This window comes from Antennarius striatus, chromosome 18 (genome assembly GCF_040054535.1).
Source record: "Antennarius striatus isolate MH-2024 chromosome 18, ASM4005453v1, whole genome shotgun sequence".
In the NCBI taxonomy this organism is placed as follows: Eukaryota; Metazoa; Chordata; class Actinopteri; order Lophiiformes; family Antennariidae; genus Antennarius; species Antennarius striatus.
Window position 1 is genome coordinate 16,400,464 of NC_090793.1, and position 24,768 is coordinate 16,425,231.

The 24,768-nt window shown below is 37.2% G+C and overlaps 1 protein-coding gene across 1 annotated transcript in view; it reads right to left on the bottom strand.

Moving 5' to 3' along the window:
• Nucleotides 1-24,768, bottom strand: part of astn1 (astrotactin 1) — a 277,794-nt gene that overhangs the window by 139,869 nt on the left and 113,157 nt on the right. Inside the window, exons 13-14 of the mRNA XM_068339866.1 lie at nt 12,874-13,040; nt 6,718-6,912 (exon numbers count right to left, since the gene is read on the bottom strand). Of these exons, the coding sequence (XP_068195967.1) occupies nt 6,718-6,912; nt 12,874-13,040 (362 nt within the window). The remainder of the gene's footprint in view (nt 1-6,717; nt 6,913-12,873; nt 13,041-24,768) is intronic.

Here is a 24,768-nt window from a genome sequence, read left to right on the forward strand (position 1 = left end):
TTGGTTGACAATCATGTGATATCGTACGTGCATTCTATTGGCTGACAGCATCCGGAAGTGTGCTATGTTTCGTGAGTCTTGGACTTACGTGAGACACAAACATGATTTAAACAGTCGATAAGGTAATATAGATAGAAGGTGGTTTAATATCAGTATGGGGAGGGTTCATAAACATTTAAATTACCGTCAATAATAAGATTAACAGTCTGTCATTCTATCGATGAATTCGTTAATCGCGTGTGGTTCCTGGAACGCATTACCCGTGAGTAACGGCGGCGCACTGTTTTATTATTATTATTATTATTATTATATTATTATTATTATTATTATATATCCTGATATTAATATATACATATACAGTATTTATATATTTATGTTTTTTGTTACACATTATTAAAAAAAAGTTAGTAAGTGAAGGTGTTAATTATAATTCCAGCTACATATCCAGCAAAACATTCCATTTTCAAAGCTTCAGAACAAGAGAAGCCACCAACTGCACTATAAATAGCATAATATGGCACCAATCAAGCTATCTGTGCAGGGGTTCAATGGTAATTAGAAGAAAACTAGGATCGTATAAGCAATGAAAAGGTAGCTAATGACAATGTGAAACAAAGCTTGTATGGGTGGGTGGTAAGGAGAAAAATTGGGATTAGTTTTTCATGCTCCATGAAGAGTAGAAAGATGCACAAAACATGTATCGTCAGCTTGTGCATTCACACAGCTTAGTTGCCCTTCGAGATTTGATTAGTTGTGGCAGCTGTGGCTCAAGGTTTGAATCCTGCTCCATCAAAGTCATTCTCTACCATCATGTCCTTGGGCAAGACACTTTACCCACCTCACCTCCAGTGACTCAAACTTGTGTATGAATGTTTGGTGGTAGTCGGAGAGGCCGTTAGTTAGTGCAGATTGGCAACCATGTTTTCATCAGTCTGCCCCAGATGTCTGCCAAACTATTTGGTAATGGACAAATGTTTTTGATGTGCATTTTCACTGGGTTTCTTTTCCTACATAAATGTCTGAGGACTGTCATAGAATTACACATCTTCGGCAAGATAGGATTTCTCCAAAGAAGTATGAACTTGTTATTTCTTTGGAAAATCATTAAAAACAAGGCCACTTGTAATCAACAGTAAAACATCTTTCCAAATTTATTCTGCATAGAATGGACTTGGACCTTGGACTTGGATGAGGGCGCCACTCACTACGCCACTGTGCCGCCCCGCTTTCCAAAATGTTTTTATATCTTCCTCACAATGTTAGTGTAAAATGATAGCTTTCAATGAGAATTGATGGGGGTCAGGACTGATGATGGAAGAAGGGAAGACTAAAGATTTTTGTATTATTCATGATCAATGAAATTAATGTTCAGAAAAAACCCAAAACAAAACAACAATCCAACCTAGTCTAGTAGCTGCACTTTGTATTTTATTAAACAAGCAAATGAACAGAATTCCAAAAATTATTCTAGTTGTGGTAAGGATGGTGGGGGTGAGAGGATGAGGTGTCATCTAAAACCTTGGTCTTCATCGATCCCAGGAAGCCTCCAAAATGAGAAAAAAATGCACTAAAATATTCATTAAAACCTGCTATGAGCCTGTCATATGTGAGAGAGGAATAGAAGGAGGAGGAGAGGAAAGACAGTGTTAAGAGTAATGAGAGGAGGTTAGCTTTTTAACATCTCATTACCGTAGTCCCCTGGCTCCCACAGACACAGGAAGACAGAGACCCTGTCACTGAGCTCTGTAATATAAAACCAGATCATTTCCTGCCCGGTGCTCTTCCCATGTCACACTGATCGGACCCCCTTCCAGTGTGGGGATGGTCATATTTCATGTAACTATATAAACAAAAACATTTTGTGTCCTCACCAGTATCCTGCAAAAGACAACAATTAAGCCTCCAAGCAAATCAAAGAAATAAGCTTTGCATCTGAGAAAAATATAACAGGAAGTTGGTGTGCATCAAGACAGAAGGTTTCTGCATGAGCAGGGTGGGTGCACTTCACTCTCTGAAAAACATGAGACGCATTTCAGGGCTGCTGAGTTTAACGAGCTTAACAGATGAACCATGAGGAAGTCATGCTGCATGGAGAAAATCAAACCAGTTGTGTGTGTGTGTGTGTGTGTGTGTGTGTGTGTGTGTGTGTGTGTGTGTGTGTGTGTGTGTGTGTGTGTGTGTGTGTTGATGTGCTCAGAAGATATGGCTGAACAGTCTTGACTGTCCAGTAAACAGGTAGCCAGCACACCAGCTTTGGTCATGTGTATGTCTGTGTAAGTGTGTGTGCAATTATTTGTGTGTACACTTGACTAGTCCAGCCCGTTTTCTACCCATTTATACACTGTAGGTACATATGTGTATCATGCAGCTGGTCACCTGATCGCACCATTTGCTACTCCCCTGTTTCTCTATCTATCACTGATCCAAACCAAGTAACCCCCCCCCAAAAAAACCCCCCAAAAAAACAACAACAAAAAAACCTCCCGACTACAAATCAAAATTTGAACTTGGCTTGAGGTTTTTTGTATTACTGTATAACTAATTTTTTTTTTTTTTTTGCAGAACAAGGGAGTGGAGGCATTTTTCTGAAGTTGTGCTACATGTGCTTCCTGTAAAGATATAATAAAATACAATGGTCCCCAACACCCTAAAATAGTCATTCCCAGTACTGTACTTAACTATATTTATGAATGTTCATTTATTCATTTTTCCTAACCACTTCCTCCGTTTGCGTGGGTCGCGGGGAGCTGGAGTCTATCCCAGCTGTCTTTAGGCGTGAGGCGGAGGAATGCATTTTTGATAATATATGGCTGATACGAAATAAAAAAAACCATTTTATTTATTAATATAGTACAGAAAAAATTTCACCATTTTATCTGCAGCTGCTTCTTCTGCTTTGCGGATCATGGGGTTTGCTGGAGCCTATCCCATGTCAATACAGGCTAATGATATGAAAAAATATAGAAAAAATATAAAAAATATAAAAAATATATTTGTGACAAACAAAGTTGAGTAAAATGATGTAAACTTCATTTTTATTTTCAATGTTTTTGTTTTTTTTAAAAAACTGACATAATCGGAACAGCGTAACTCGAAACAATATAAACCGATGTATACCTGTATACTGCAAGTTTATATAAATTTTAATGTAAGAGTGAATGACTCACTGTGCTTGTCTGTGTTGACTTTATGATGAGCTGGTGACATTTTCACAATGTACTCTTCAGACTATTTGAACCAGGCAAAGCACTTAACTTGCTTACTGTCTCTCCTAGTGTCTTTCTCCTACTAACAGACCAATGAAAACACAGATTCAGCATCCAGTAAATAAGTCAGTAACTGTTAAATGCTGAATTTCAATCTACAATGGGAAGAGTGAACTGGGTGAGATGAGGGAGATGAGTGCTGGAGATCCACGTATGGAGCAGCACTGCTCAGTAGGGTTTGTGGCAGAAAGGGGAATTACTGTACATATATAATAACTTATGAACAAGCTTATGAACAGAACCTATTCTGCTCATAAGATGGGCACGGTGTAGCAAAGAAATAATTTGACTTATAGTGTGTAAAAAGGTAGATTAAACACTAAATTAATGTTTGATAAAATACTGTAAAACAGACACTAGTACTCCACTTGACCTTTAACGGTTAGTCAAAGTATATAACATATACAATATTGCAACATATTTCAAAACCTAATCCAATTTTTTCCCCTCTATTTGAAGGCACAGCTTTTGTTCTGCACTGTGTAGGTTAGAAGTCTTAATAATGTTAAAAGACCAAGTTTATTGTTAAAAATGTGTTTTTTGTTTTTTTTTATTTCAGAAAGATTGCAATACTGTTTGTATTTGGAAGGCTAAAAGGTTAACACAAACAGGAAACAGGAAGTAGAAAGTAGAGAGAACGCTGTGAACAGAGAAAGAGCATGGTGGCAATTTTATGGTTCTTGAGTTGAATCAAATGCAATCCTCCACATGAATCCCTCAGAAAGCTTTTCACTCCAATTCAATCCAATTCAATGTGTTATCACGACTTGACCTGTTGTGAAAGAAGTCATTTCCTGGCTCTTGAAAAGTATGGCTTGTTGTTTATTCATGTTAACACTTTCAAAATAAACACATGAAGAGAAAAGTAGGGATTTGAAATAAAATATTTATTTTATATTAATCAGTATCCATAGACGGATCTTCCATTTTCACTTTCAATGCTCTCTTACCATAATGTTTTTCATTTCACATTCCAATTGGCCATTTGGTCTAAAAAGGTTAAATTTCAGCACATTGGCTCCTGGTTGGGTTGAGTTCATTTGCAACCATCTCTCATCATTAATCTTCCCATTAACTAGCTCTCCCAAAGGAGCTTTCTTTCCTCATCCACATATGCATTCACCACCTCATTTACATGAGAAGCATTTGGCGCTCTTTGTTTAAGAGCATTTTTAAACGAGACAAGAGAATTGCAGTTTTAGTTTCTTGATAGGAACTTTCCAGCTTTGCCTACACCTCCCTCTCCATGACTGCAGTGGTGAATCCCGAAGAGAATGCGGTGCCTCTGGGAAACAAAATCTAATGCTGCTGGTTGCATGCAGACAACGATAATTAACTACCTTCAAAGTATTGTTACCCACACCAAACACTGAGAAAAACACAATATCTCTTTGATTTTTTACAATTTTCTACAGGCAGCACAGTGGAACAGTGAATAACTGCACCTTAACTTAAACTAAATTCAGTGACTGCCTGTTTTGCTTTTCCACCAGGTTTAGAGTTCTTATTCAGGTTAGAAAGAAGTACAGTGCTACCTCTACTTAAGTAGTACATTAATATTATTTAAATATTTTCTGCCGCACAGCAAAGCGGTTCTGGGTTCGAGTCCCGCTTTGTGTGGAGTTTGCATGTTCTCCCCGTGTCTGCGTGAGTTCTCTCCGGGTTCTCCGACTTCCTCCCACCTCCAAAACATGCGCTTGGTTCATTGGTTAATTGGTCGTTCCAAATGGCCCATAGGAGGGAGTGTGTGCGTGTTTGTCTGCCTCTGTGTGGCTCTGCGGTGCACAGGCATCATGCCTGGAGTTTGCACCACCTCACACCCTAGCACAGCTGGGATAGGCTCCAGCGCCCCGAGACCCACACATGTGGATGAAGCGGTGAGGAAAATAAATGAATGAATGAATGAATGAATGAATGAATGAATGAATGAATGAATGAATGAATGAATGAATTTTCTGTTGTAGAGTAGTGGGTTAGTGTGGTGATTTTAAGATTTAAATTACTTCGTGGGATTTTACCACTTCCTTTTTTGAAGGAATGTCATGAAAGTCATTCAGATTTGCAAGAACAGCCACAGATATTGATCAGTTTATGAAATTTGAATGGACTAATTTCTTGTTTTCACATTTTGTGGGTAAGTGCAAAAGTCAAAAACACTGACAATACCAAACATGATTTGACTGGAGCAACGCAGGCGTTTTAATGAGTCAGAGAAGGAAACTAATGGATAGCAATGTTTAATTTTCATCCAACTTTGTATCATTACAATGTCAACAGTGTTGAATGTGATTAATAGATTTTCTGTCATTGGAAATGGAATTTGCGAAACCCTCGTAATTTAACATGAATATATTTGGATATGTTTAGCAACACTTTTTCAATCATTGGAAATGGGATTTGTGAACACCCCTAATTTAAGATGAATTTCATTTCAATAATTTTCTGTTTGGACACAAATGATAAACATCTTCTATGAGTGTGCTATCAAATGTGATGGGAGCCTGTCTCTGTGCAACCTTATTGTTCCTTGCTAATCTTCTGTAGAATAAGCACCTGCACTTTTAAAGGTACTACACCAGTGCCATGACAAATACAACTAGCTAGAAGGAATTAATATAGCCTGCTAACCATTTACAGCCTTAACCATTAAGTAATTGCCAAAAAAATCAAATTTTTAGAAAATGAGGTCTTAATGGAACCTTCTGACAAATTTGTCTAAAAAGCCCCATACATTTCTACATATGAGCTTTAATCTGCATAATGTTTGCTAAATCTGGAATTTTTTCACATTGATTGTATACATCAGGCTTTTAAACAATGACACTTATGTGGTAGAAGTGTCAAAATTCTTAAAAACAAAGTGTATCAAATATCATGCACCTGACATTAAAGGGTTAAGGTTTTTTCAACACATGCAATGTTGGAATTAAATCACTAAGCAAATATGAAATATATAGATGGCCGGTGTACTTCAGAAAAATCTACAAAGTGCTGTCTGCTCTTGTTATTGATAATGTGCCAAGGAAGATTTTAGTCATGCTTAACATTTACAAGGCAGGCTAGTCATAACAGAATGAGTTAAAGGTCTATTGTCAGGTAAAATGAAAACTTATGTAAGCATAATTTACCACAATTGGACCACCAATGTGTTTTATTTATGCTTAAATTTTGAATTTAAGTATTTTGCTTATTTCTGAGATGAACACAGGTTACATGTCAAGTGAATATTCAGTAGCATCTGCACCTCCGCACTGAAACAAGCAATTTAAAACAAACATCTTACACAAGATACTATTTCAAACAAAACAATTCCACAGAGTGCATGCAAAGAAATAGTTAAATGATATATATCTCTAGTGCCTGAGCCAAAAGCCCAGCCCCACCAAGCTGCTTCACTATTGAAATTCAATAATGTCTCACAGGTTCCACTTCTCATAAAACCTGTACGTACCTGAATGTTGCTTTGAGGATTTGTCCCGAGGTGCTCTCTTTGCTGTGATTGTTGTATCCATAGAAAAGGTCTCCAAAGACAGTCTGGTTAGCGGGGATATCTGCTGCCTCTGCGCAGTCTATTCCCTCAGTGCAGGCCTCAGACAGTGGCAGGCAAGACCTCCCATCTGGACCGCGTTTGTAGTCTTCAATACACCTAGAACAACAGGGGTTTCAAGTCACTTATTTGCATATTTCCAACCTTCATCTGTCCACCCCTCTGCGATAGCTGGATTATGTTTGTTTAATTACTATTTATGCTGTTGTTCATTGCTGTTCTTGCATTTTGTCTTCTTAAGTTGAATTTTTTTCATGTAGTTTTGGTGAATGTCTGATCAGACTATTTTGGAAACTTGAAAGCAACAACTTAAATAGTCAGTCACATTTCAGTAAGTTGTAGTCGCTTGGTGGATATAACATAACTGGTGAGGATAAGAGCAGAGAAGAAAAAGATCAGTGTCACCTTGTTTCTGATGCACACATTTAATTTTCATTTATTCATTCATTCATCTTCTATGATTGCTTCATCCGCTATCGTGGGTCGTGGGGTTATTGAGCCTATCGCAGCCAACTGAGGGTGTGAGGCAGGGGACACTCAGGGCGTAACGGATTTTACGTATTTCATGGTTTTTATTTATTTAATTAGTTTTTTATCATATGTCATTACAAAAGACTTTATCTCCTTCACCTTCACCTTCATTTGTAACATCGACAACATACAAAAAAAAAAGACTGACTGGTAGAAGCCAATTGGCTTGTGTAGTTCCTGTCCCAAGAATCAATGAAACACCTCTCTAATCACAATTTATTTTCAACCATACGGTAAATTTTGTTTCAAACTGCCCATTCAGTCCCAATGGACGTATGTGTCTGCACACGTCTTCAACAGTTCCTTGAGTGAAGGATCATTGTTGTTCAGTGTCCTTTAGTAGCTCCGATGTGACACAGCATGGTCACATTGACATTTTAGTCTGAGTCCTGCTCTGACCTTATGACTGTGATGTGAATAGTCAGACCCTGAACTTTAACTTAACACTTTGCATTAATTTAGAATCTTATCGTGCAAAATACACATAAATGAGAGGCATAGCATCACTAGATGTTTTTGTACCATTTTTTTCAGCCACCAATATTAATATTGATAGATAATTTGAATGTATTGAAGTTGGACACAGCTGAACAATTTGTTTTCTGTATAAAATACAAAGTTTAATGTATACGTTCAAAACGAACCTTACAGTACCCCACCAATTGTCAAAGGCATTGTCACATCTTCTTAAACAACTACAAAAAGATGCAAATTCCACATTGAACTTTAAAACACAGAAAATGCAAATGTAATTAAAGTCACAATCTCTACATTTATTAGAGTCCTGACACGAAGCATTAATTACTATTCCTTACGTGATTAATGCTGATCATTTTGTTGAACACGCAATAAAAGTGCAGACAAAGATATTTTAAAGCAGACCTTCAGTGGTCATTGATTGAAACCATGGGAAGCATATAGTGAGATGTTGTTCACTGAAAGATCCATTCTTCCATCCATCCATCTATCCATCCATCCATCCATCCGTCGTTGTAAATACAACCATAAACATCTTGCCTACAGCCACTTTTTTGCTTTGTGGGTCATTGGGTGACCTACAAAGTATATCCCAGCTGGGCACGGGCGAGAGGCGGGATACACCACAGACGTATCACTAGCACATCGTGGAACCAAAAGACAAAAAAAAACCCACTCACGCACACTCACAGCTACAAACAACTTATCAATCCACCTATATTGCATGATTTTGGAGATGGGTTGAAGCCGGAGAATGTGGAAAAAACCCACAGAGACACGGGAAAACATACAAACTCAATCGTGGAACTATCAGCATTGCGCCACCGTGCTGCTTGATTCAAAATATGCACAGATCAAATCTCATAGATCAACAGTGCAGAATCATTAAAATCTATTCTACTGAACTGGCACAAAAACCCCCTTCTCAAAAAAGAAGTCAGAATGCAAACACAGAGTCCCTTCAATACTCTTTCATATTAATGATGTTTTGACATCTTAGTGTATAATATACTCTGTGAAATGAATCAAAGGCAGGTGGGGTAGAGGGAGAAAAATGTGGATAAAAAAAACAGAGAAAGATAATCTGTCAGGGATTTACACTGAGAGAAGCTCTCTTTCCTGTATGCCAAATGTCGCAGCGCTAATGCCTCTCCAGTGGGAGAGGATTAGTCATATCTGCACGGTAGAAAGTGACAACAAAATGCTGTCGCTGGGAGTGAATTGAAATAGTGTTTTGCTGAAAGATGAAGGAAACAATATTGTGCGCAATTAGGAAGATGTTGCTTACAGGATCTGCAAATGCTTTCACTGTGATGAAGTAGTTTTTGCAATGCTACACATTTCTTGCAAATCTTAAACGAACTTGTTCTTCTGCATTCTTTTTTTTTCTTGTTTGCTCTATGCGTTAGTATCAGAAGATATGAACAACACTTACTTTTAGCCCACCATTACCTCAGCTAGAGGGAACAATGGTGGAGTTGATATGCTATATGATAACAGCTGAACAGGGTTTTTTTGTACTTCTTCTAAAATTGAGGAAACAACAGTCCTGTTATGTTTTTTTTTTTAAAATTCAACAAGAGATAAATTATGCAAATAAAATGGTCCAACTGACACATGAGTGGATTCATCCACAGCACTTCTATATTAACAAGTGTTTGTAATTGTTCTGTCAGTGTCTTTTTTCTGTTAGGTGTGTGAGAAAACCTAGAGCAGATTGGGGAAATAATCCCCCAAACTCAAATCCATAAAATTTGGCCAATATCTCTGTAACATCAATACCCCTACATCATATTTGATGTACTGTATGTGTATTTGAGACCTCTACATTATAAGTGTGATTTTTTCCCCCCTTAAACACCTGATCCATATAATCAGATACATGCTTGTATTTCACATGCTAAAAAATTCTAAAAATAACTGAAGGTGAAAAGATGACCCCTCCCCAGAAAACAAACAAACAGATTATTTCAATGGGATAATTTGGTGAAATGCAGTTGAACAGGTATGGCAATGTTTGATTGTGTTTCAGTAGAATTCATCAACATTTTATCCGTATATTTTAGAAACGAACAATATGACACAAGGTGTAATCTATTCAATTATAGTCGTCGTCATAGAGATTCTTTTGAAATTTGAAAGCAAACACAGCTAAACAATCATAAAATGTAGTAAAGTTAAAATTGCCTGTTATAAATGTAGCTGTCATGATAACAAAATACCATCACAAAGAAAATCATTGGATGGATGGATGGATGGCAACTGAACAGAAGAATTTATTATTTATCTTTCTTTCATCCATAAAACAGTAAAGTGTACTGGTTGAGGAAAAAATTGGTGAAAACCTACCAATGCATTTGTAATTTTATCTCCATAGTTATCTAAAGACCTTTTTTTTTTTTTTTTTTCACAGATTTTGCGCTTTCAATACGGCTGACTTCAAATTTGCATATGTTTCTTTACAAGTAAATACATGGAAAGAATAGGCACCATTAATTGCTACATTACTTTAAAAGGTGTTGCAGCCTCCAGAGCACCTCCATACCAATCAGCTAGAATCAAGAAAACCAAATCACAAAGCTTCCTTACTCAATGAAGTCTCTTCCAGGTGCCTTCTGATTAATGATGTATTTGCTTTGCTCAAAGTGGTGTGACACTGATGGATTTTTTTTTTTTTTTGTTTCATTACAATCCTCTAGGCTTAACTCGGCCGTAACCAAGCAAATCTATGTCATTTGTTTTTGTTAAGAACCTACTGAGTAAATAGACAATTTACTTCACATTATATGGATGCCTGTAATGAATCACCGGTGGTGGGAAGGGAGTGTGATTCACAAACAGCAATTGCCACAAGCTTAAAAAATTAGGATAAAACACTGGATAATTATTTAAGGTTTATTCACCATACTGGCTGGTAATACCATGTTTTAACTATAGGACACTATTTTTTTAAACTAAATTTAGAATCATATTATCTGTAAGAAAGAGTTGAGTCAAGGTTTTGTATAGTGATTCTGGGTTCATCACTCCATAACATCAAAAGAAGGAGGTCATACATTTTAGAAAAAATATGTTAATCCCTTTACTAGAGTACAGTACCAATCAAGTACCAATCTTGAGCTTTTAATTCAAACGATTTGGGTTACTGTAACCTCCATTATATTGGTCTTGGTAAATTGACCCATTGCCATGATTTAGTTCAAAATTTAGCTGCCAGGTAATACAGTGTGGCCTCGTTCCTTGTGGTTTATCGGTTCCAGGAACCACACGTGAATAACGAATTCCGCGATATAGCTACAAACTTTTTATCTTATTCTTGTTCTTCTTCTCCTTTCGGCTTTTCCCTTCAGGGGTCGCCGCAGCAAATCAGTTGCCTCCATCTAACCCTGTCTTCTGCATCCTCTTCTCTCACACCAACTACCTTCATGTCCTCTTTCACTACATCCATAAACCTCCTCTTTGGTCTTCCTCTAGGCCTCCTGCCTGGCAGTTCAAAACTCAGCATCCTTCTACAAATATATTCACTATCTTCCTCTGGACATGTCCAAACCATCTCAGTCTGGCCTCTCTGACTTTATCTCCAAAACCTCTAACATGTGCTGTCCCTCTAATGTACTCATTCCTGATCCTATCCATCCTGGTCACTCCCAGAGAGAACCTCAGCATCTTCATCTCTGCTACCTCCAGCTCTGTCTCCTGTCTTTTCCTCAGTGACACTATTTCTAGACCAAACAACATCGCTGATCTCACCATGATTGAACTATTTATCTTATTATTTACGGTAATTTAAACATTAATGAGCCCTCCCCATACTGATATTAATCCACCTTCATACACTCTTATCTACTGTTTAAAGCACTTTTGTGTCACACAGAAGTCCGAGACTCACGGAATAAGGTGAAGTCGCAAGCGTTGATGCGCAAATGTGCGAGGGTGCATTAAGAGACAAAAAATGTAGGGCTATTGGTTTTCCTCAAACCCTTGGTGCTTGTAGAAAGAAACTTAATAAGAAAAGCTAAATATCAAAAAAGGCTAATAAAATCCAGGGCCAGGCACTTAAGATGGTTCGAATAAAAAAAATCCTTAATTATTCCTTGCTAAGGAAACCAAATGAGATGTCATTGATCCCCCAATACAGTACACCTGCACTTGCATCCCTCTATTGGCTTCTGATAACATTCAGAATTCAATTAAAGGTCTGGCTTGTTACGGCACTGCAGAGCCTCACTGTCTTCCAGTTCTGGCACACTGGTTCCTCATTGAACCTCTCAACCGCCCCACTCTTCAAATTCTATAATCATTCATTTCCAGCTTTAATTTAAGAAAATGTAATTTGGCCTTTTCTGTCTCCCCCAATCTGTCAGAAGCTATATATATATATATATATATATATATATGGATGTGTATGTATGCAACTGCTCCTGTGTGTGTATCCTGCATGAATTGTCCATTTGATTCTTTGTTTAATGTAGGTTCACTTTTTTAAATTACATCTATTGCTAGTTGCAATACAAATTTCCCCACCGTGGGGAAATAAATACAAACATATTTTTGTTGTTTCACTCTTTCCTTTGTAACTTTGAGTTTTAAAAAAGTGCCTAAATACATTTAAACAAAATCAATCTGATCTTAAATTTTAAATTGTAAATTCATTGGATTGACGGATGTATGAAATATAAAGATGAAGTCTTACACTTCTCATTTTGGGAAACAATGAGGATACATCTAAAGAACACATCACAGTCACTAAAATCCCAAAACAAACAAACAAAAGAAACCCAATTCTCATTAACAAGTTAATTTCTTTTGCAACACACACATTAGCACTTTTGTTCTACTTCTACTTTCATGTCGGTATTTGCCAAAATAAAATGCCTTGCAGTGTGTGCTGAAGTCAAGATCTAATGATCTAAGGACCAATTTCTCTTACCTTGCAAAAAAATCATCAGTGTTCATTTGTCAAAATGTCCCAAGAAATTAATAAAGCTGAGACATAAAATAATTATAGTTCATCAAACAATAAATGAGTGAATGCATATTTCTTTCCCTCACCCACAGAACATCTGGATATTGTAGAGAGTTGGGTCATCCTCTAAGGGAGCCAGCTGCTGGAGACACAGCTGCTCACATCCTCCATTGAAACCATCTGAACAGTCGATGCCAATGTGGTGGTCATAACACCCGGTTCCATCCTTCATAGGACTCAATCCTGGAGGGCACTGTAAAAGGAACAAGATTGTTAAATAGAGCCTTTAGTTCATTTTGGAAACATTCAAGTTTAGAGGACACTTGTCAGTATTTTTTGGGCACCTCCAAGACATGCCGAAATCTTGGATGAGACCCTCTCTAAAAACGCTTTTTCTTGTTTTGTTGTTTTTTACTCTTGGCTAAGCTCCATTGTACCACTAATTTCTGTAGAGAAACAGCTTCTGCATTATCACACAAACCAGCAAAACAACGGACCAAACAATACAACACACATACAGTCTGATTAGATGGGCTTCAAGCCTTAACTTTAAAATCGACACAAAACTTCCAAAATCACATAAAACACATTTACAAGAATTTGAATGTTTGGGTTAAACACTAAATGTTGCAAAAACCAACAAAATATAAATATATATGGGAAGTAAACGCATAACCTTGGTACAGGAATGTCTATTTTAGCAACCAGATCAGTTTCTACGAAAATCATGTTAGCAAACTGAGACTTGAAATGTAGACACTCGTGATATGTATGAAAAATGAACACAGATTAAAACATAAGGTGTTTATTAAATCATTCATCATCTCTTGCTTCGTCTGCTGTGGCGGGTCTGCGGGAGCCTATCTCAGCCAAGTGAGGACGTGAGGCGGGGGAAAATCCGGGCACGACGCCAGTGCACCACAGAGCCACACAGAGACACAGACAAGCATGCACGCACACACTCAGACCTATGGTCAATTTGTAATGGCCAATTGACCTAAAGCATATGTTTGTGGAGGCAGGAGGAAGCCGGACAACCCGGAGAGAACCCACGCAGACACGGGGAGAACATGCAAACTCCACACAGAGCGGGACTTGAACCCGGAACCCACTTGCTGTGTGGTGACAGCGATACCCACTGCGCCACCCAGCCGCCCTGTGATTATTACATATTTTTTTGTTTTTTTGTTCTTTACTTAAGTGATTTATTTATCAGCTAAGAAAGGCTTATTTCAGATTCTTAAATTGTCTTTACTATTGACGACAGGATTACATGATTTTTGTTTTCTGTCTTTATGGATGATTTCTAAAATGCTTGGACAAATTTACAAAAAAAATAATAAAAACAATTACTATATCATCTGCTACACATAAACATCCATATCTGGTATTCAAGAAGGACTCATAAAATTTTATTTTATGAAACTATAAGAAAAACTGGTCCCACGATGCGCTGGCAACATGTCCGAAGCATCTCCTGCCTAATGCTTGTAAGTCCACTGGGAAAGTAATCCACCCCGACCTTGCGAAAATGGAGCACTGAATAAATAAATAATAATTCTATTACAACTTCAACTCAGACTTTTGTTTAAACTGCTCTGACTCAGGCAGTTTTCAATTTTACATGGCTAGGAAAGCTAATGTGAAACGTTATCTTTAAGATAACAGATCATCTTAGCTGCCTTGGTTGGAGTTTGCTGGCTTTTAATGGAGAGACAGCTGTTTTGTAGGTATATGACTTAATTGTGAATTAAACATTTTGTAGAAACCCATCAAACACTTAATCATAACCACAAATTTCAACTTCACGGCCTGAGGACATAACTAAAGTAGATAAGATTCACAATTTGTAATGCTTGTACAAAATACACGAATATTCCATCCAGTGGTTGTTAAGTTGCTATCATGATAGTTATGTATGGCATTTCTGCTGCCTCTGAGTAACTCATAAGGCACTGCAGGTAAATTCTGTACCGTATAATCAATAACATTCACAAATGGAGCCCCAGAATTGTATCTTGAATATACTGTATAAGACAGAATTGAGCCTTTGCATGGCCCTATCATTTGATTATTTATTACGGTACAGGGAATTGCAAGAACAGTGATGAAATAACAACCATCTAAATGAAATCATTTCAGAAGGATGTGTTATCTCTTGCACAGGAGAGACAGGAAATCCTGCAGGTTTGAGTTTCAATATAATCCAGAGAGTACTGTCCTCACATTTGGTGAAAGAAATAAAATCTGATTAATGAATGAATTTACCACAGATGGGAAACCTGACTTAACCCCTGCTTTCTGTTCAACAGTCTTATTCAGTATTTACTGAGAATGTTTGTGGGGATCTGTCAAGTCAAATCCACATTATGGTTTGGGTCAGCTTTGACTTCAAAGGAAATGTTGATGGATTGCATTTTAATAAGGAGCAGCTACCTCCAGACAGCAACAAGGCAGCTGGTTTCCATTTAACATGGAGGAAACAGCAACTGCTTATTTTATTATTTAGGCCTACTGTATTCATGAAAGCAACCAGGTGGCTCATCTGGCTAATGCCCACATGCTCTCAGATTTCTTGTGAAAGTTTTTTTTTTTTAAAAGTCTTTCATATGCTTTTAAGATCATGCAATATAAAAGCTATGTTCTACATTGATTTTCACCTAATTGCTATTAGAAACACTACTGCACTTATAATGTGTTTATGCATCGCACCTTTCTCGGGGATGAGGACAGGGAACTTCTATGGGTTGAAAATGTAATTTGACCCCACCTTCACTGTTCTGACTGCAAAGAGTTGGTAATTGATCATTATTTCTTATCCACTCTTTTCTCAGTATGAGTCATTTGTTTGAGAAGTAATATAAGGTCCATTTGTTTGACTTCACCTGGATTAGTTTCCCTAAGGACATTTCTCTTATACGGATCACAGAACTTAAATTGAGCTTGACAATTAAGTATCTAGAGGTAAAAATGGCTAAACAGGACTAAACCAAAATATACCTTAACAATCAATGTATTTTTGTTTTTTGCATTCATTAACTTTGTATTATTAATTGGCTTTTTCAGCATTAAACTACTCAAGATGTTTGTCTGTGTGGCTGTTGTTGAGCCACAAATCATGACTTCACTTACTCTCTAACCATGCTACTAGAGTTAAAAAGTTCTTTATAAAGTGAAAAGTGCTGAGGGGTAACTTTTGAATAATTGATGACACTGAATTTTTCCTGCCTCCTAATACTTGATGTTAGATAAACAGAAACTAATCAAAACATCAGGTCGAAGGAAATTTTGAAGTAAAATTGAGAAGATGCGAACTGAAGCATAGATGCTTTTGAATGTTTGTAGTTCAATGCAGAATAATCATAGAATTGAAAAAGTCAAGGGTGAAGTATAGTTTGCTTACTACTAAATAATTTTGGAATTAATAGCTCAATTCATGAAAGACAGTAAATGAGGATTCAAATATGGGTATGGGTCCTTAAAATAAAATAAATGTTGAACAAATAGGTGATATGAGGATTTTTATTTAGTTTCTTCTTCTTCTCCTCTCGGCTTTTCCCTTCAGGGGTCACCACAGCAAACCAGTTGCCTCCATCTAACCCTGTCTTCTGCATCCTCTTCTCTCACACCAACTACCTTCATGTCCTCTTTCACTACATCCATAAACCTCCTTTTTGGTCTTCCTCTAGGCCTCCTGCCTGGAAGTTCAAAACTCAGCATCCTTCTACCAATATATTCACTATCTCTCCTCTGGACATGTCCAAACCATCTCAGTCTGGTCTCTCTGACTTCATCTCCAAAACCTCAAAAACACGGGCTGTCCATCTGGTGTACTCTTTCCTGATCCCATGCTACAAATACAAATTGTTATTGATTAATGAGTTTCTACCCCTGACTTCTGACTTTTAAAAACAATATAAATCAAGTCCAAAAAACCCCCCAAACCTTTCAGTAGAAAGTACAAAACTGCTTTTCCATTGATTTCATTATCATAAATTCATATTGCTTCAGAGGGTTGTGATTTTTTTTTCCAGATCAGAAAACAGATTAACTTAATTTAAGACAGTTAAATGTGAAATATAAGGGAAACATGTATAGAAAAATATTGGAGAACTTTTAACATGTGTAAGTCCAATAAATGCAAACTAATGACTTGGTATCTCAGCATAATTAGTTAGCACTAAAACAATACTAAACGAGGCAGTCAGAGGCTTCTACATTCCGACACGACACCTGAAATCAAAATTTTACCCTGACCTACTTTCACAGGTCAGGGTAAAATTAATGTAATTATTGTAATTATGTTCCATTTCTTGTCCAACTATTTAGGCTTTGTTTCAGCGGTGAGATGAAGCTGATAAAGAATTGCTTTGGTGTATCTAACCCCGCTACATATTTTTCATGGCACCAGTGCAGAATGGGGATACATCTTCAAATAGTGCTCCCTGGTCATATTCCCTTGAAAGACTAATATTGATTTTGTCACTCTGTGAGGGGCTGTTGAGGCAAATGATTTATTACCTGTGACGGAAAAAGCACATAAGACATTGAATCTCCCAACAAATCTGTAGAATGGAGTCCTTAAATCAATTGAACCCTGTGCTGTCAATACATCTGTGGAAATGTGGTGTAGGATTTGAGAAATGTGTATTGATGGCCCGCTGCAATGTAGCTTACCAGCCACAGATAGCACTTGTTATTTACTGCCTTAATAGGCCCTTAATAAAATGATAAGGCCATTTTCCAGCTGTCCATGTGATGATAATCATTACAAAAATGCAGCTGTCAAGAGTCTTTGTGGGCTGTTATCACTGGGGCTTTCTAGAAATATAGTCTAGTATTTTGCATAAATCTTTGATAATCCTTTAAAAAAGAACCTTCCTGTCACGGGTATGGTTTGGACCCAAAGCAGTACATCAGGGGATGAGTCCACGCTCTTACTTTTAATACAAGCAAAATCCTACACCAGGTAGCCAGGAGATCAGGCAGAGAATGGACAAGCAGACAAAATCCAGGAAACAAGCAAAAATCACACAGAAATCCAAGATTCTTAAGGAGTAGGTCAAGTCACTATAACCTGGTCCCAAACTGAGGTCTGAGAAGAGCATAGAGTAAGGTAGGGTGGAGCCTGATTGGAGAAGGGATGCAGGTGGCTGAAGCAACACAAATGACAGGAATGAGGTGATTGAGTGAGACTGAGCTCAGAATACTGAGGGCAGGGGGGGAAAACCAGAACTGCCAGGCAGGAGGCCTAGAGGAAGACCAAAGAGGAGGTTTATGGATGTAGTGAAAGAGGACATGAAGGTAGTTGGTGTGAGAGAAGAAGATGTAGAAGACAGGGTTAGACGGACTCAACTGATTCGCTGTGGCGACCCCTGAAGGGAAAAGCCGAGAAAAGAAGAAGGGGGAAAACTAGAACTTGAGCGTGACAGTTCCCAAGTAAGCCAAACTCATATCTCACAAATATTTACCTAATTAAAGAAAAGCCTTGGTGGTTTTGATTGGATCGAGTATGGGTCATGAATAGTGCAAAAAAATTGTTTCTGGCATAATGAGGAATTAAAACAGAAAAAAAGGTTCTGAAAGGGTTAGAGGGAGACAGCACAAATGCTTTCCAAAATATTCCCTCTAGGTCCATATTAAATAACGGTATAAATATGTTTATTCACTTCTTTTTGAGTGTTTTGGTCTGTGGACTAAAAAAGGATGTAGACAAATAATAATACTCCAAAGTATACATAATTTTGGACCGCAACAATGAAAAAAACTGCATAAAAGAATGAAAAAATACAAAATGTGATTGAAATGAAGTTTTCAACGAATGAAAATGTGTTACAAAAATTATACTGCCATAAGAGAAATGATTGACATTGACCATCACCCATTTTCACTGTGAAATATTAATCACCAATGTCCACATGAGAACATAGTTCAGTGCTTTGCTACGAACATTTAATTATTCCACTTGAAGTCAGTTTTGCTTTCATTATCATTCATTTATTCAGCCTCATTCATCTTCTCAAACAGAAAACAATTGTAATCATCTGGTCTTCGGCTGCTGATCCAACTTGCGGAACATGGTTTCTACTGTTGTTAATCCGAGCTATGGAGTGATTTCTAACCAAACATTCTACCCAATACTGGTGTTGACAGTTCAGTGTTAAAATGGAAAGACCTGCAGTGCACTCATGATCAGGGAGGTAATCTCCTTTCATAGGCTATAAAAATGTATCAGGAGATATTGAAGTATATCTAATCTATTTAACCCAACTTATTTAAATAATTTGACATTTAAAAAAAATCAACTCTATCTATGTATCTATCTGTCTATCTATCTATCTATCTATCTATCTATCTATCTATCTATCTATCTATCTATCTATCTATCTATCTATCTATCTATCTATCTATCCATCCATCCATCCATCCGTATGTGTGTGTGTGTATATATATATATATATATATATAGTATTCACACACACACACACACACACACACACACACACACACACACACACACACACACACACACACACACACACACACACACGTGTGTGGGAATATTTAGAGTGGAAAAAAAGTGATTTTCCTATGGATATTATTAAAGGATTTATTTATTTATTAAACTCATTCAAGGCTACACAAAGGCAAACAAATATTCACGTTCACATTCACATGTACTTGGAAAGACCTCATGCAAATGCAGGGAAAACAGCAAACTGTGCACAAAAATACCCCAGGTGGAATCAAACCCGGGACCTTCTGAGGCAACAGTACTACCAGCTGTGCCACTCTGCAGCTCACATTATAATCCAGTTTTTAACAATATTATAGGCCAAAATGATGCTAACTTTCGTGGATTTATTATGTATTTACACCTACTCCACGATTTAAACGCAGGTGACCAGTTTTCATTGGCTGTTACCACTAAAAAATAAATAAATAATAAAAAGCAACTTTTATTTCCCTTCTCTGTTGAACTACTTGATAAAGGTTTGACTTGATGTGGTTATGATGCAGTTCAGCGGAGAAAACATTAACTTCACTTATATTAATCTTCATTATAAAGATTCAAAATCCCTGTGGGTTCCACAGACACACTGACAACTTCAGGCTAAGCCTCAGATGATAAAATCAAAACCATTTAGCATTGTTGTCAAAGCTCTGATGAAATGTACATTTCACAGTTTAATCAGGTACATTATCATGAGATAGGCACAATACTGAGGTTGTCTACTGTAGTGTTGTTTGGAATTCAGATTAAAGTTCTCAAATAAATTTAAAAACAAATATTCCTTAAAGTTAAAATTGTACCCAAGGAAAGAAGAGCATGTCTTGATTTGTGCATCCTGTAAAGTTTAAACCTTCCTAGAATCTGAAGTGTTAAAACCATACTGATACCAAATTATGATGTGTTGTATCTACTGTACATATCCATAACTAACCGTAAAGAGGCATGATTCATCTCTAAAAGGTGCAGAGGTCACCAGACAATAAATTGCCACCGACACTAACAAAGCATCTTTGAAGGCAGTGTAATCGCCATTTGTTTTGGACCATTTAATAGCTGTACAGTGAGAGAGTACTGTGTGCACCGCTATAGAGGAGGCCAGTGGTATACAGCCTGCTCTGGAAAACCTCTTGAACCACCATGCCTTTTAATCCTCTTTTTAATGGAGATAAATCCCTGCAGTGCTTTTGAGGCTTAAAGGAATAAGTACTGTGCCTTTGCCAAACAGCAACAAATCCCTGCAAGAGCAGTCGAATATGTTTATGCACTTTTCAAAATTTGTCCAGTACAAAACAATGTGGACTTAAAAATTAATCAAAAAAATATTACGACATTACATGCTTTGAAAGATGAAAAAAATAATTTGAAAAAACTGTTGAGCAAATATTAATAAGAATTTAACTATAAAATGTATAATTCATTATTAAATAGATAGTCCTGAACATATGAACATTCAGTTTATGAACATTTTGAGACACGAAGAAACGCACGCTGTCACATCCAACTATTATACTGCAGTTCCCCCGCCGAGAACCAGCGCTGCATAACCACATCTCCACCACGCAACTCTCCTCTTGTAGTTGTTTGTTGTGGTCTATGTGAGCATCTCAGCGCATCAGGCTTTGTACCTTTGATACTTTACTGTTTATCGTGGACAATAAAGCAAAGGCTTAGTGAAGATAGAAGTAGTGGTGACCATCTCTCTGATGACAACTCTGCCTTTCACCAACAATAATTCCCCTCACCTACACATACATACACCGGATTGTCAACATCAGCAGCTGACTCTAGCTGTTGTTGTTTGATGAACTTAAAAAGCTGGTCGCGAGTTCGTTCAAGTGTTTTCTCGTTCTTCTCCTCAAGGATTAAATTATAAGGAGCAAAACCTTGAATGAATTGTAAACCATGAATGAATCGTAAATTGTTAACGCATTTGTATTCAAATTACAAATCTGAATTCAAACAAATCTGTATTCAAAATCAATCTGAATTCAAAACAAATGCATGAATTTGGAGTGACATTGCACAGTAGATACTGGAACTACAGTATTCCTCGCTTATTCACACTTCAAGATGTGAGGCTTCATTACATTGTGGATTTTTAAAATTATATATTACAATATATATTTTCATCTCATCGAGGACAAGGGAGAGAGCGAGAGGCGAGGAGCAAGTGTCTCCCATGAGCTATAGTCACTTAAGACCGTATGCGCATGCTATTGGCTGACAGCATCTTTGTTTGAACTGCGGTCTGAGACTCACGGTTCCTCCTGCAAGTTTAAATTTGCCTTGTGAAGTGGAATTTTTTCTTTCTGAAACCATTGCAATGGATCCCAAACGTGCTGCCGGGTTAATATCAGTATGGGGAGGGTTCATAAATATTTAAATTTCACATAGATAATAAAATATTTGGTCAATATTGTGGATTTTTGTTTTTTGCGGGTGGTCCCGGACAAATTAACCACAAATAGCAAGGGGTTACTGTATACCTGTGTTTTTTAATATGATTGTTTATAAAAAAAATATTTATTGTACAGTAACATGAACTTATGTCCTTTTAATGGTTTTCCAGTCATTTTATTGTTTCTGTTAAGTCTTAGGGAATATTACTTTCCTATTTAGAGTAGGAATGGTATTTAAAAAACCTCAAATAGGAATTATAGATTAAAATTTAATAAATAATGAGTTAAAAACAATTCAACATATTGTGTTCATAACTTGAGGACTATCTATAGGCAAGTTTTCTTTTACTATTTTGTATTAGTAGCGACTAAATAATGAACATGTGTAGTGAAAAGGTCATCTCAGAATGGGCATTAGGGGTACGAGTGCACAGCAGACCTTTTTTATTTTGTTATGTCTGTGCCTGTAAGAATGTATTTATGTTGCTGTTATATTTAATTTAGATACTGGTCCCTCAACAGAGGTGACAGTCTTGGTTATTTATCCAAATGCAGGAAGCAACTTGAGTTTAAGTTAAGCTGACAAGGACCTCTAGTGGCAGTGAAAATCAGGAATGTTGACTATCAGAGACAAAGTCCAAGAAGCAGGTACTTTCAAGTACACTTAAAGATCAAGGTTACACACTTACTCCTGCCTTCATCACGAAATCCAGTACCACGGTGAGTATTGGTTGATTTGACTCGCTAAATCAAAAATGGGGATAATGGTGGATGCACTAGATGCATGCAGACCTATACAGCATCACTCCAACTCGGTTTCTAGAAAAAATGATGGCAGTTTCTCTGTCTGCAAACCAGGAATTAGAATGGAAATGTATATTTGATATTTTGAACAAAATAGTTTATTTCAATTCTGTGTTTGTTTGTTATGACCATGTTGAACCTGATCTATGGTCACAGTAATGCATTAAGACACCCTGCTAAAGGGTGAAAAGGATTATTACCTCAAAATAATTAGGAAGCATCAATATTCAAGATTGCTACTGTTTGCTACCTCAAAGATGGCTGTAAAATTTCTTATTTGATTTCTTGATGGATTTGCCTTCATATCAAAAGATGGAGAGCATATTGAACCATATTGAATACTATATAATTTGCTGGACAAAATTCCAGATCAATTCTTACCCCTCACAAGTATAACACAATATTTTTCTCAATGTTTTTTAGGCCTCTGAAATAGTGAATATATTGATATAAGGATGCTGAGTTTTGACCTGCAAGGCAGGAGGCCTAGAGGAAGACCAAGGAGGAGGTTTATGGATGTAGTGAAAGAGGACAAGAAGGTAGTTGGTGTGAGAGAGGAGGATGCAGAAGACAGGGTTAGATGGAGGCAACTGATTCGCTGTGGCGACCCCTGAAGGGAAAAGCCGAAAGGAAAAGTTTTTTAGGCTTTTATTCACTGGTCAGCTGTAGAGGGTGACAAAAAATGTGGGAGTGAAAAGAGTGAGGGATGACATACAGCAAAGCTTCATTAATGGAATTGAAACCATGTACTTTGCTAAAGAGGTGAATGGTGGTGAGGTCTAAACCAGACCTTAAATCTAACAAACAACCACTGCTTGTCTGTAGTTAAAATTAAGACAGATGCTTTACAAGGGAGTCTGGTTCACATGTACTGTATGTACCATTAAAAAGTCTATACAGGCAGTCCTCAAGAACAGATGTGACTTATTGCAGCCAATGCGAACCAAGCTCTGGCTTCGATCATACAGTGATCGGACAACCTTACCAAAGGGCCCTGATCCTCATACTCCCGAAGCACTCCCCACAAGATACCGTGAGGCATGCGGTAAAATGTCTTCTCCAGATCCACAAAAGCACATATGGACTGGATGAGTAAACTCTCACAAACTCTCGAGCTCTCTATGGTGAGTGTAGAGCTGATCCAGTGTTCCGTGACTGGGACAAAGGCCTCACTTTTCCTTTGAATCCAAGGTTGGACTATCGTTCTAATCTTCCTCTCTAGTACCCTGGAATAGACTTTTCCCGGGAGACTGAAGAATGATCCCCGGCAGTTGGAGCAAATACCGGGCAATGTAACAGTCCTTGATTTATTTCTCTTCAAACACCTAGGACCTGCTTGCTATGGGAGACCCTACCAGATAAAGCCCCAGACAAAATAGTTCCAAGGATTATACGGGCACTCAAACTCCCCCACCACAATAAGGTTGCAGTTCATGGGGGAACCAAGTAACTTTATAAAAATTATTTCATTCTTTATAATTGTTTTCATTTATACAACAAGGCTAAGTGTGGAATCAAGCTATGATTTGTTTGTGCACATTAAAAAGTATATGGACCAACACAAATAATAGCCAGTATATAAACTTTTCGGATACCTTAGTTTTTTTCATACTGTAAATATACAAAGTTCATTGAACCAGAAATGTATTCTGATGAGGTCCACTGAAGGCTTCAAAATTTGTAGTCTAAAAGATTATTCAAATATTTTGACTTTTCTTTTATGTTCACTAATGGACATAGTTTTCTTGTGAGAGATATTCAGTCTGATGATGAAATAAGCAGTATGTTAAAGGTCAACTAATCCCAGCATGCTAAGTTTTTCATTCTGGCATCCTGGAGATGTTATGGTAGAAAAAGTTCAGAGAAGAAGCTCATTACATTTAGTAACCTCTCTCACCTCCGTCACAGCAATGGGGATGGTGCTGGAGGTCAAATGGCCACATTGCAACTGAATATGTTATTTAAAAGAAAGATAATACTTTCTGACCCGAGGTTTCCACACTCCCTGATCGCTGTGGTTCATAGAATTCTTTATATAACTTTTATCCAAAATTTAAAGATATAAGAATCTTTCTATTTAGAATAGAGTCAACTGCTACCGACAAAGCATTTCAGAAGTTTAGTACATAAGAGATGTGAGATTTTGGTTTTCACAGCAATATTCCCTCATGGCAATTTAGTCACAAAAACTTTATTTTCAATTTATGAATAAGCGTTGGGGTTGGTAAAACTACTCTACATGCTTTTCTTTTCATGCAAGCATC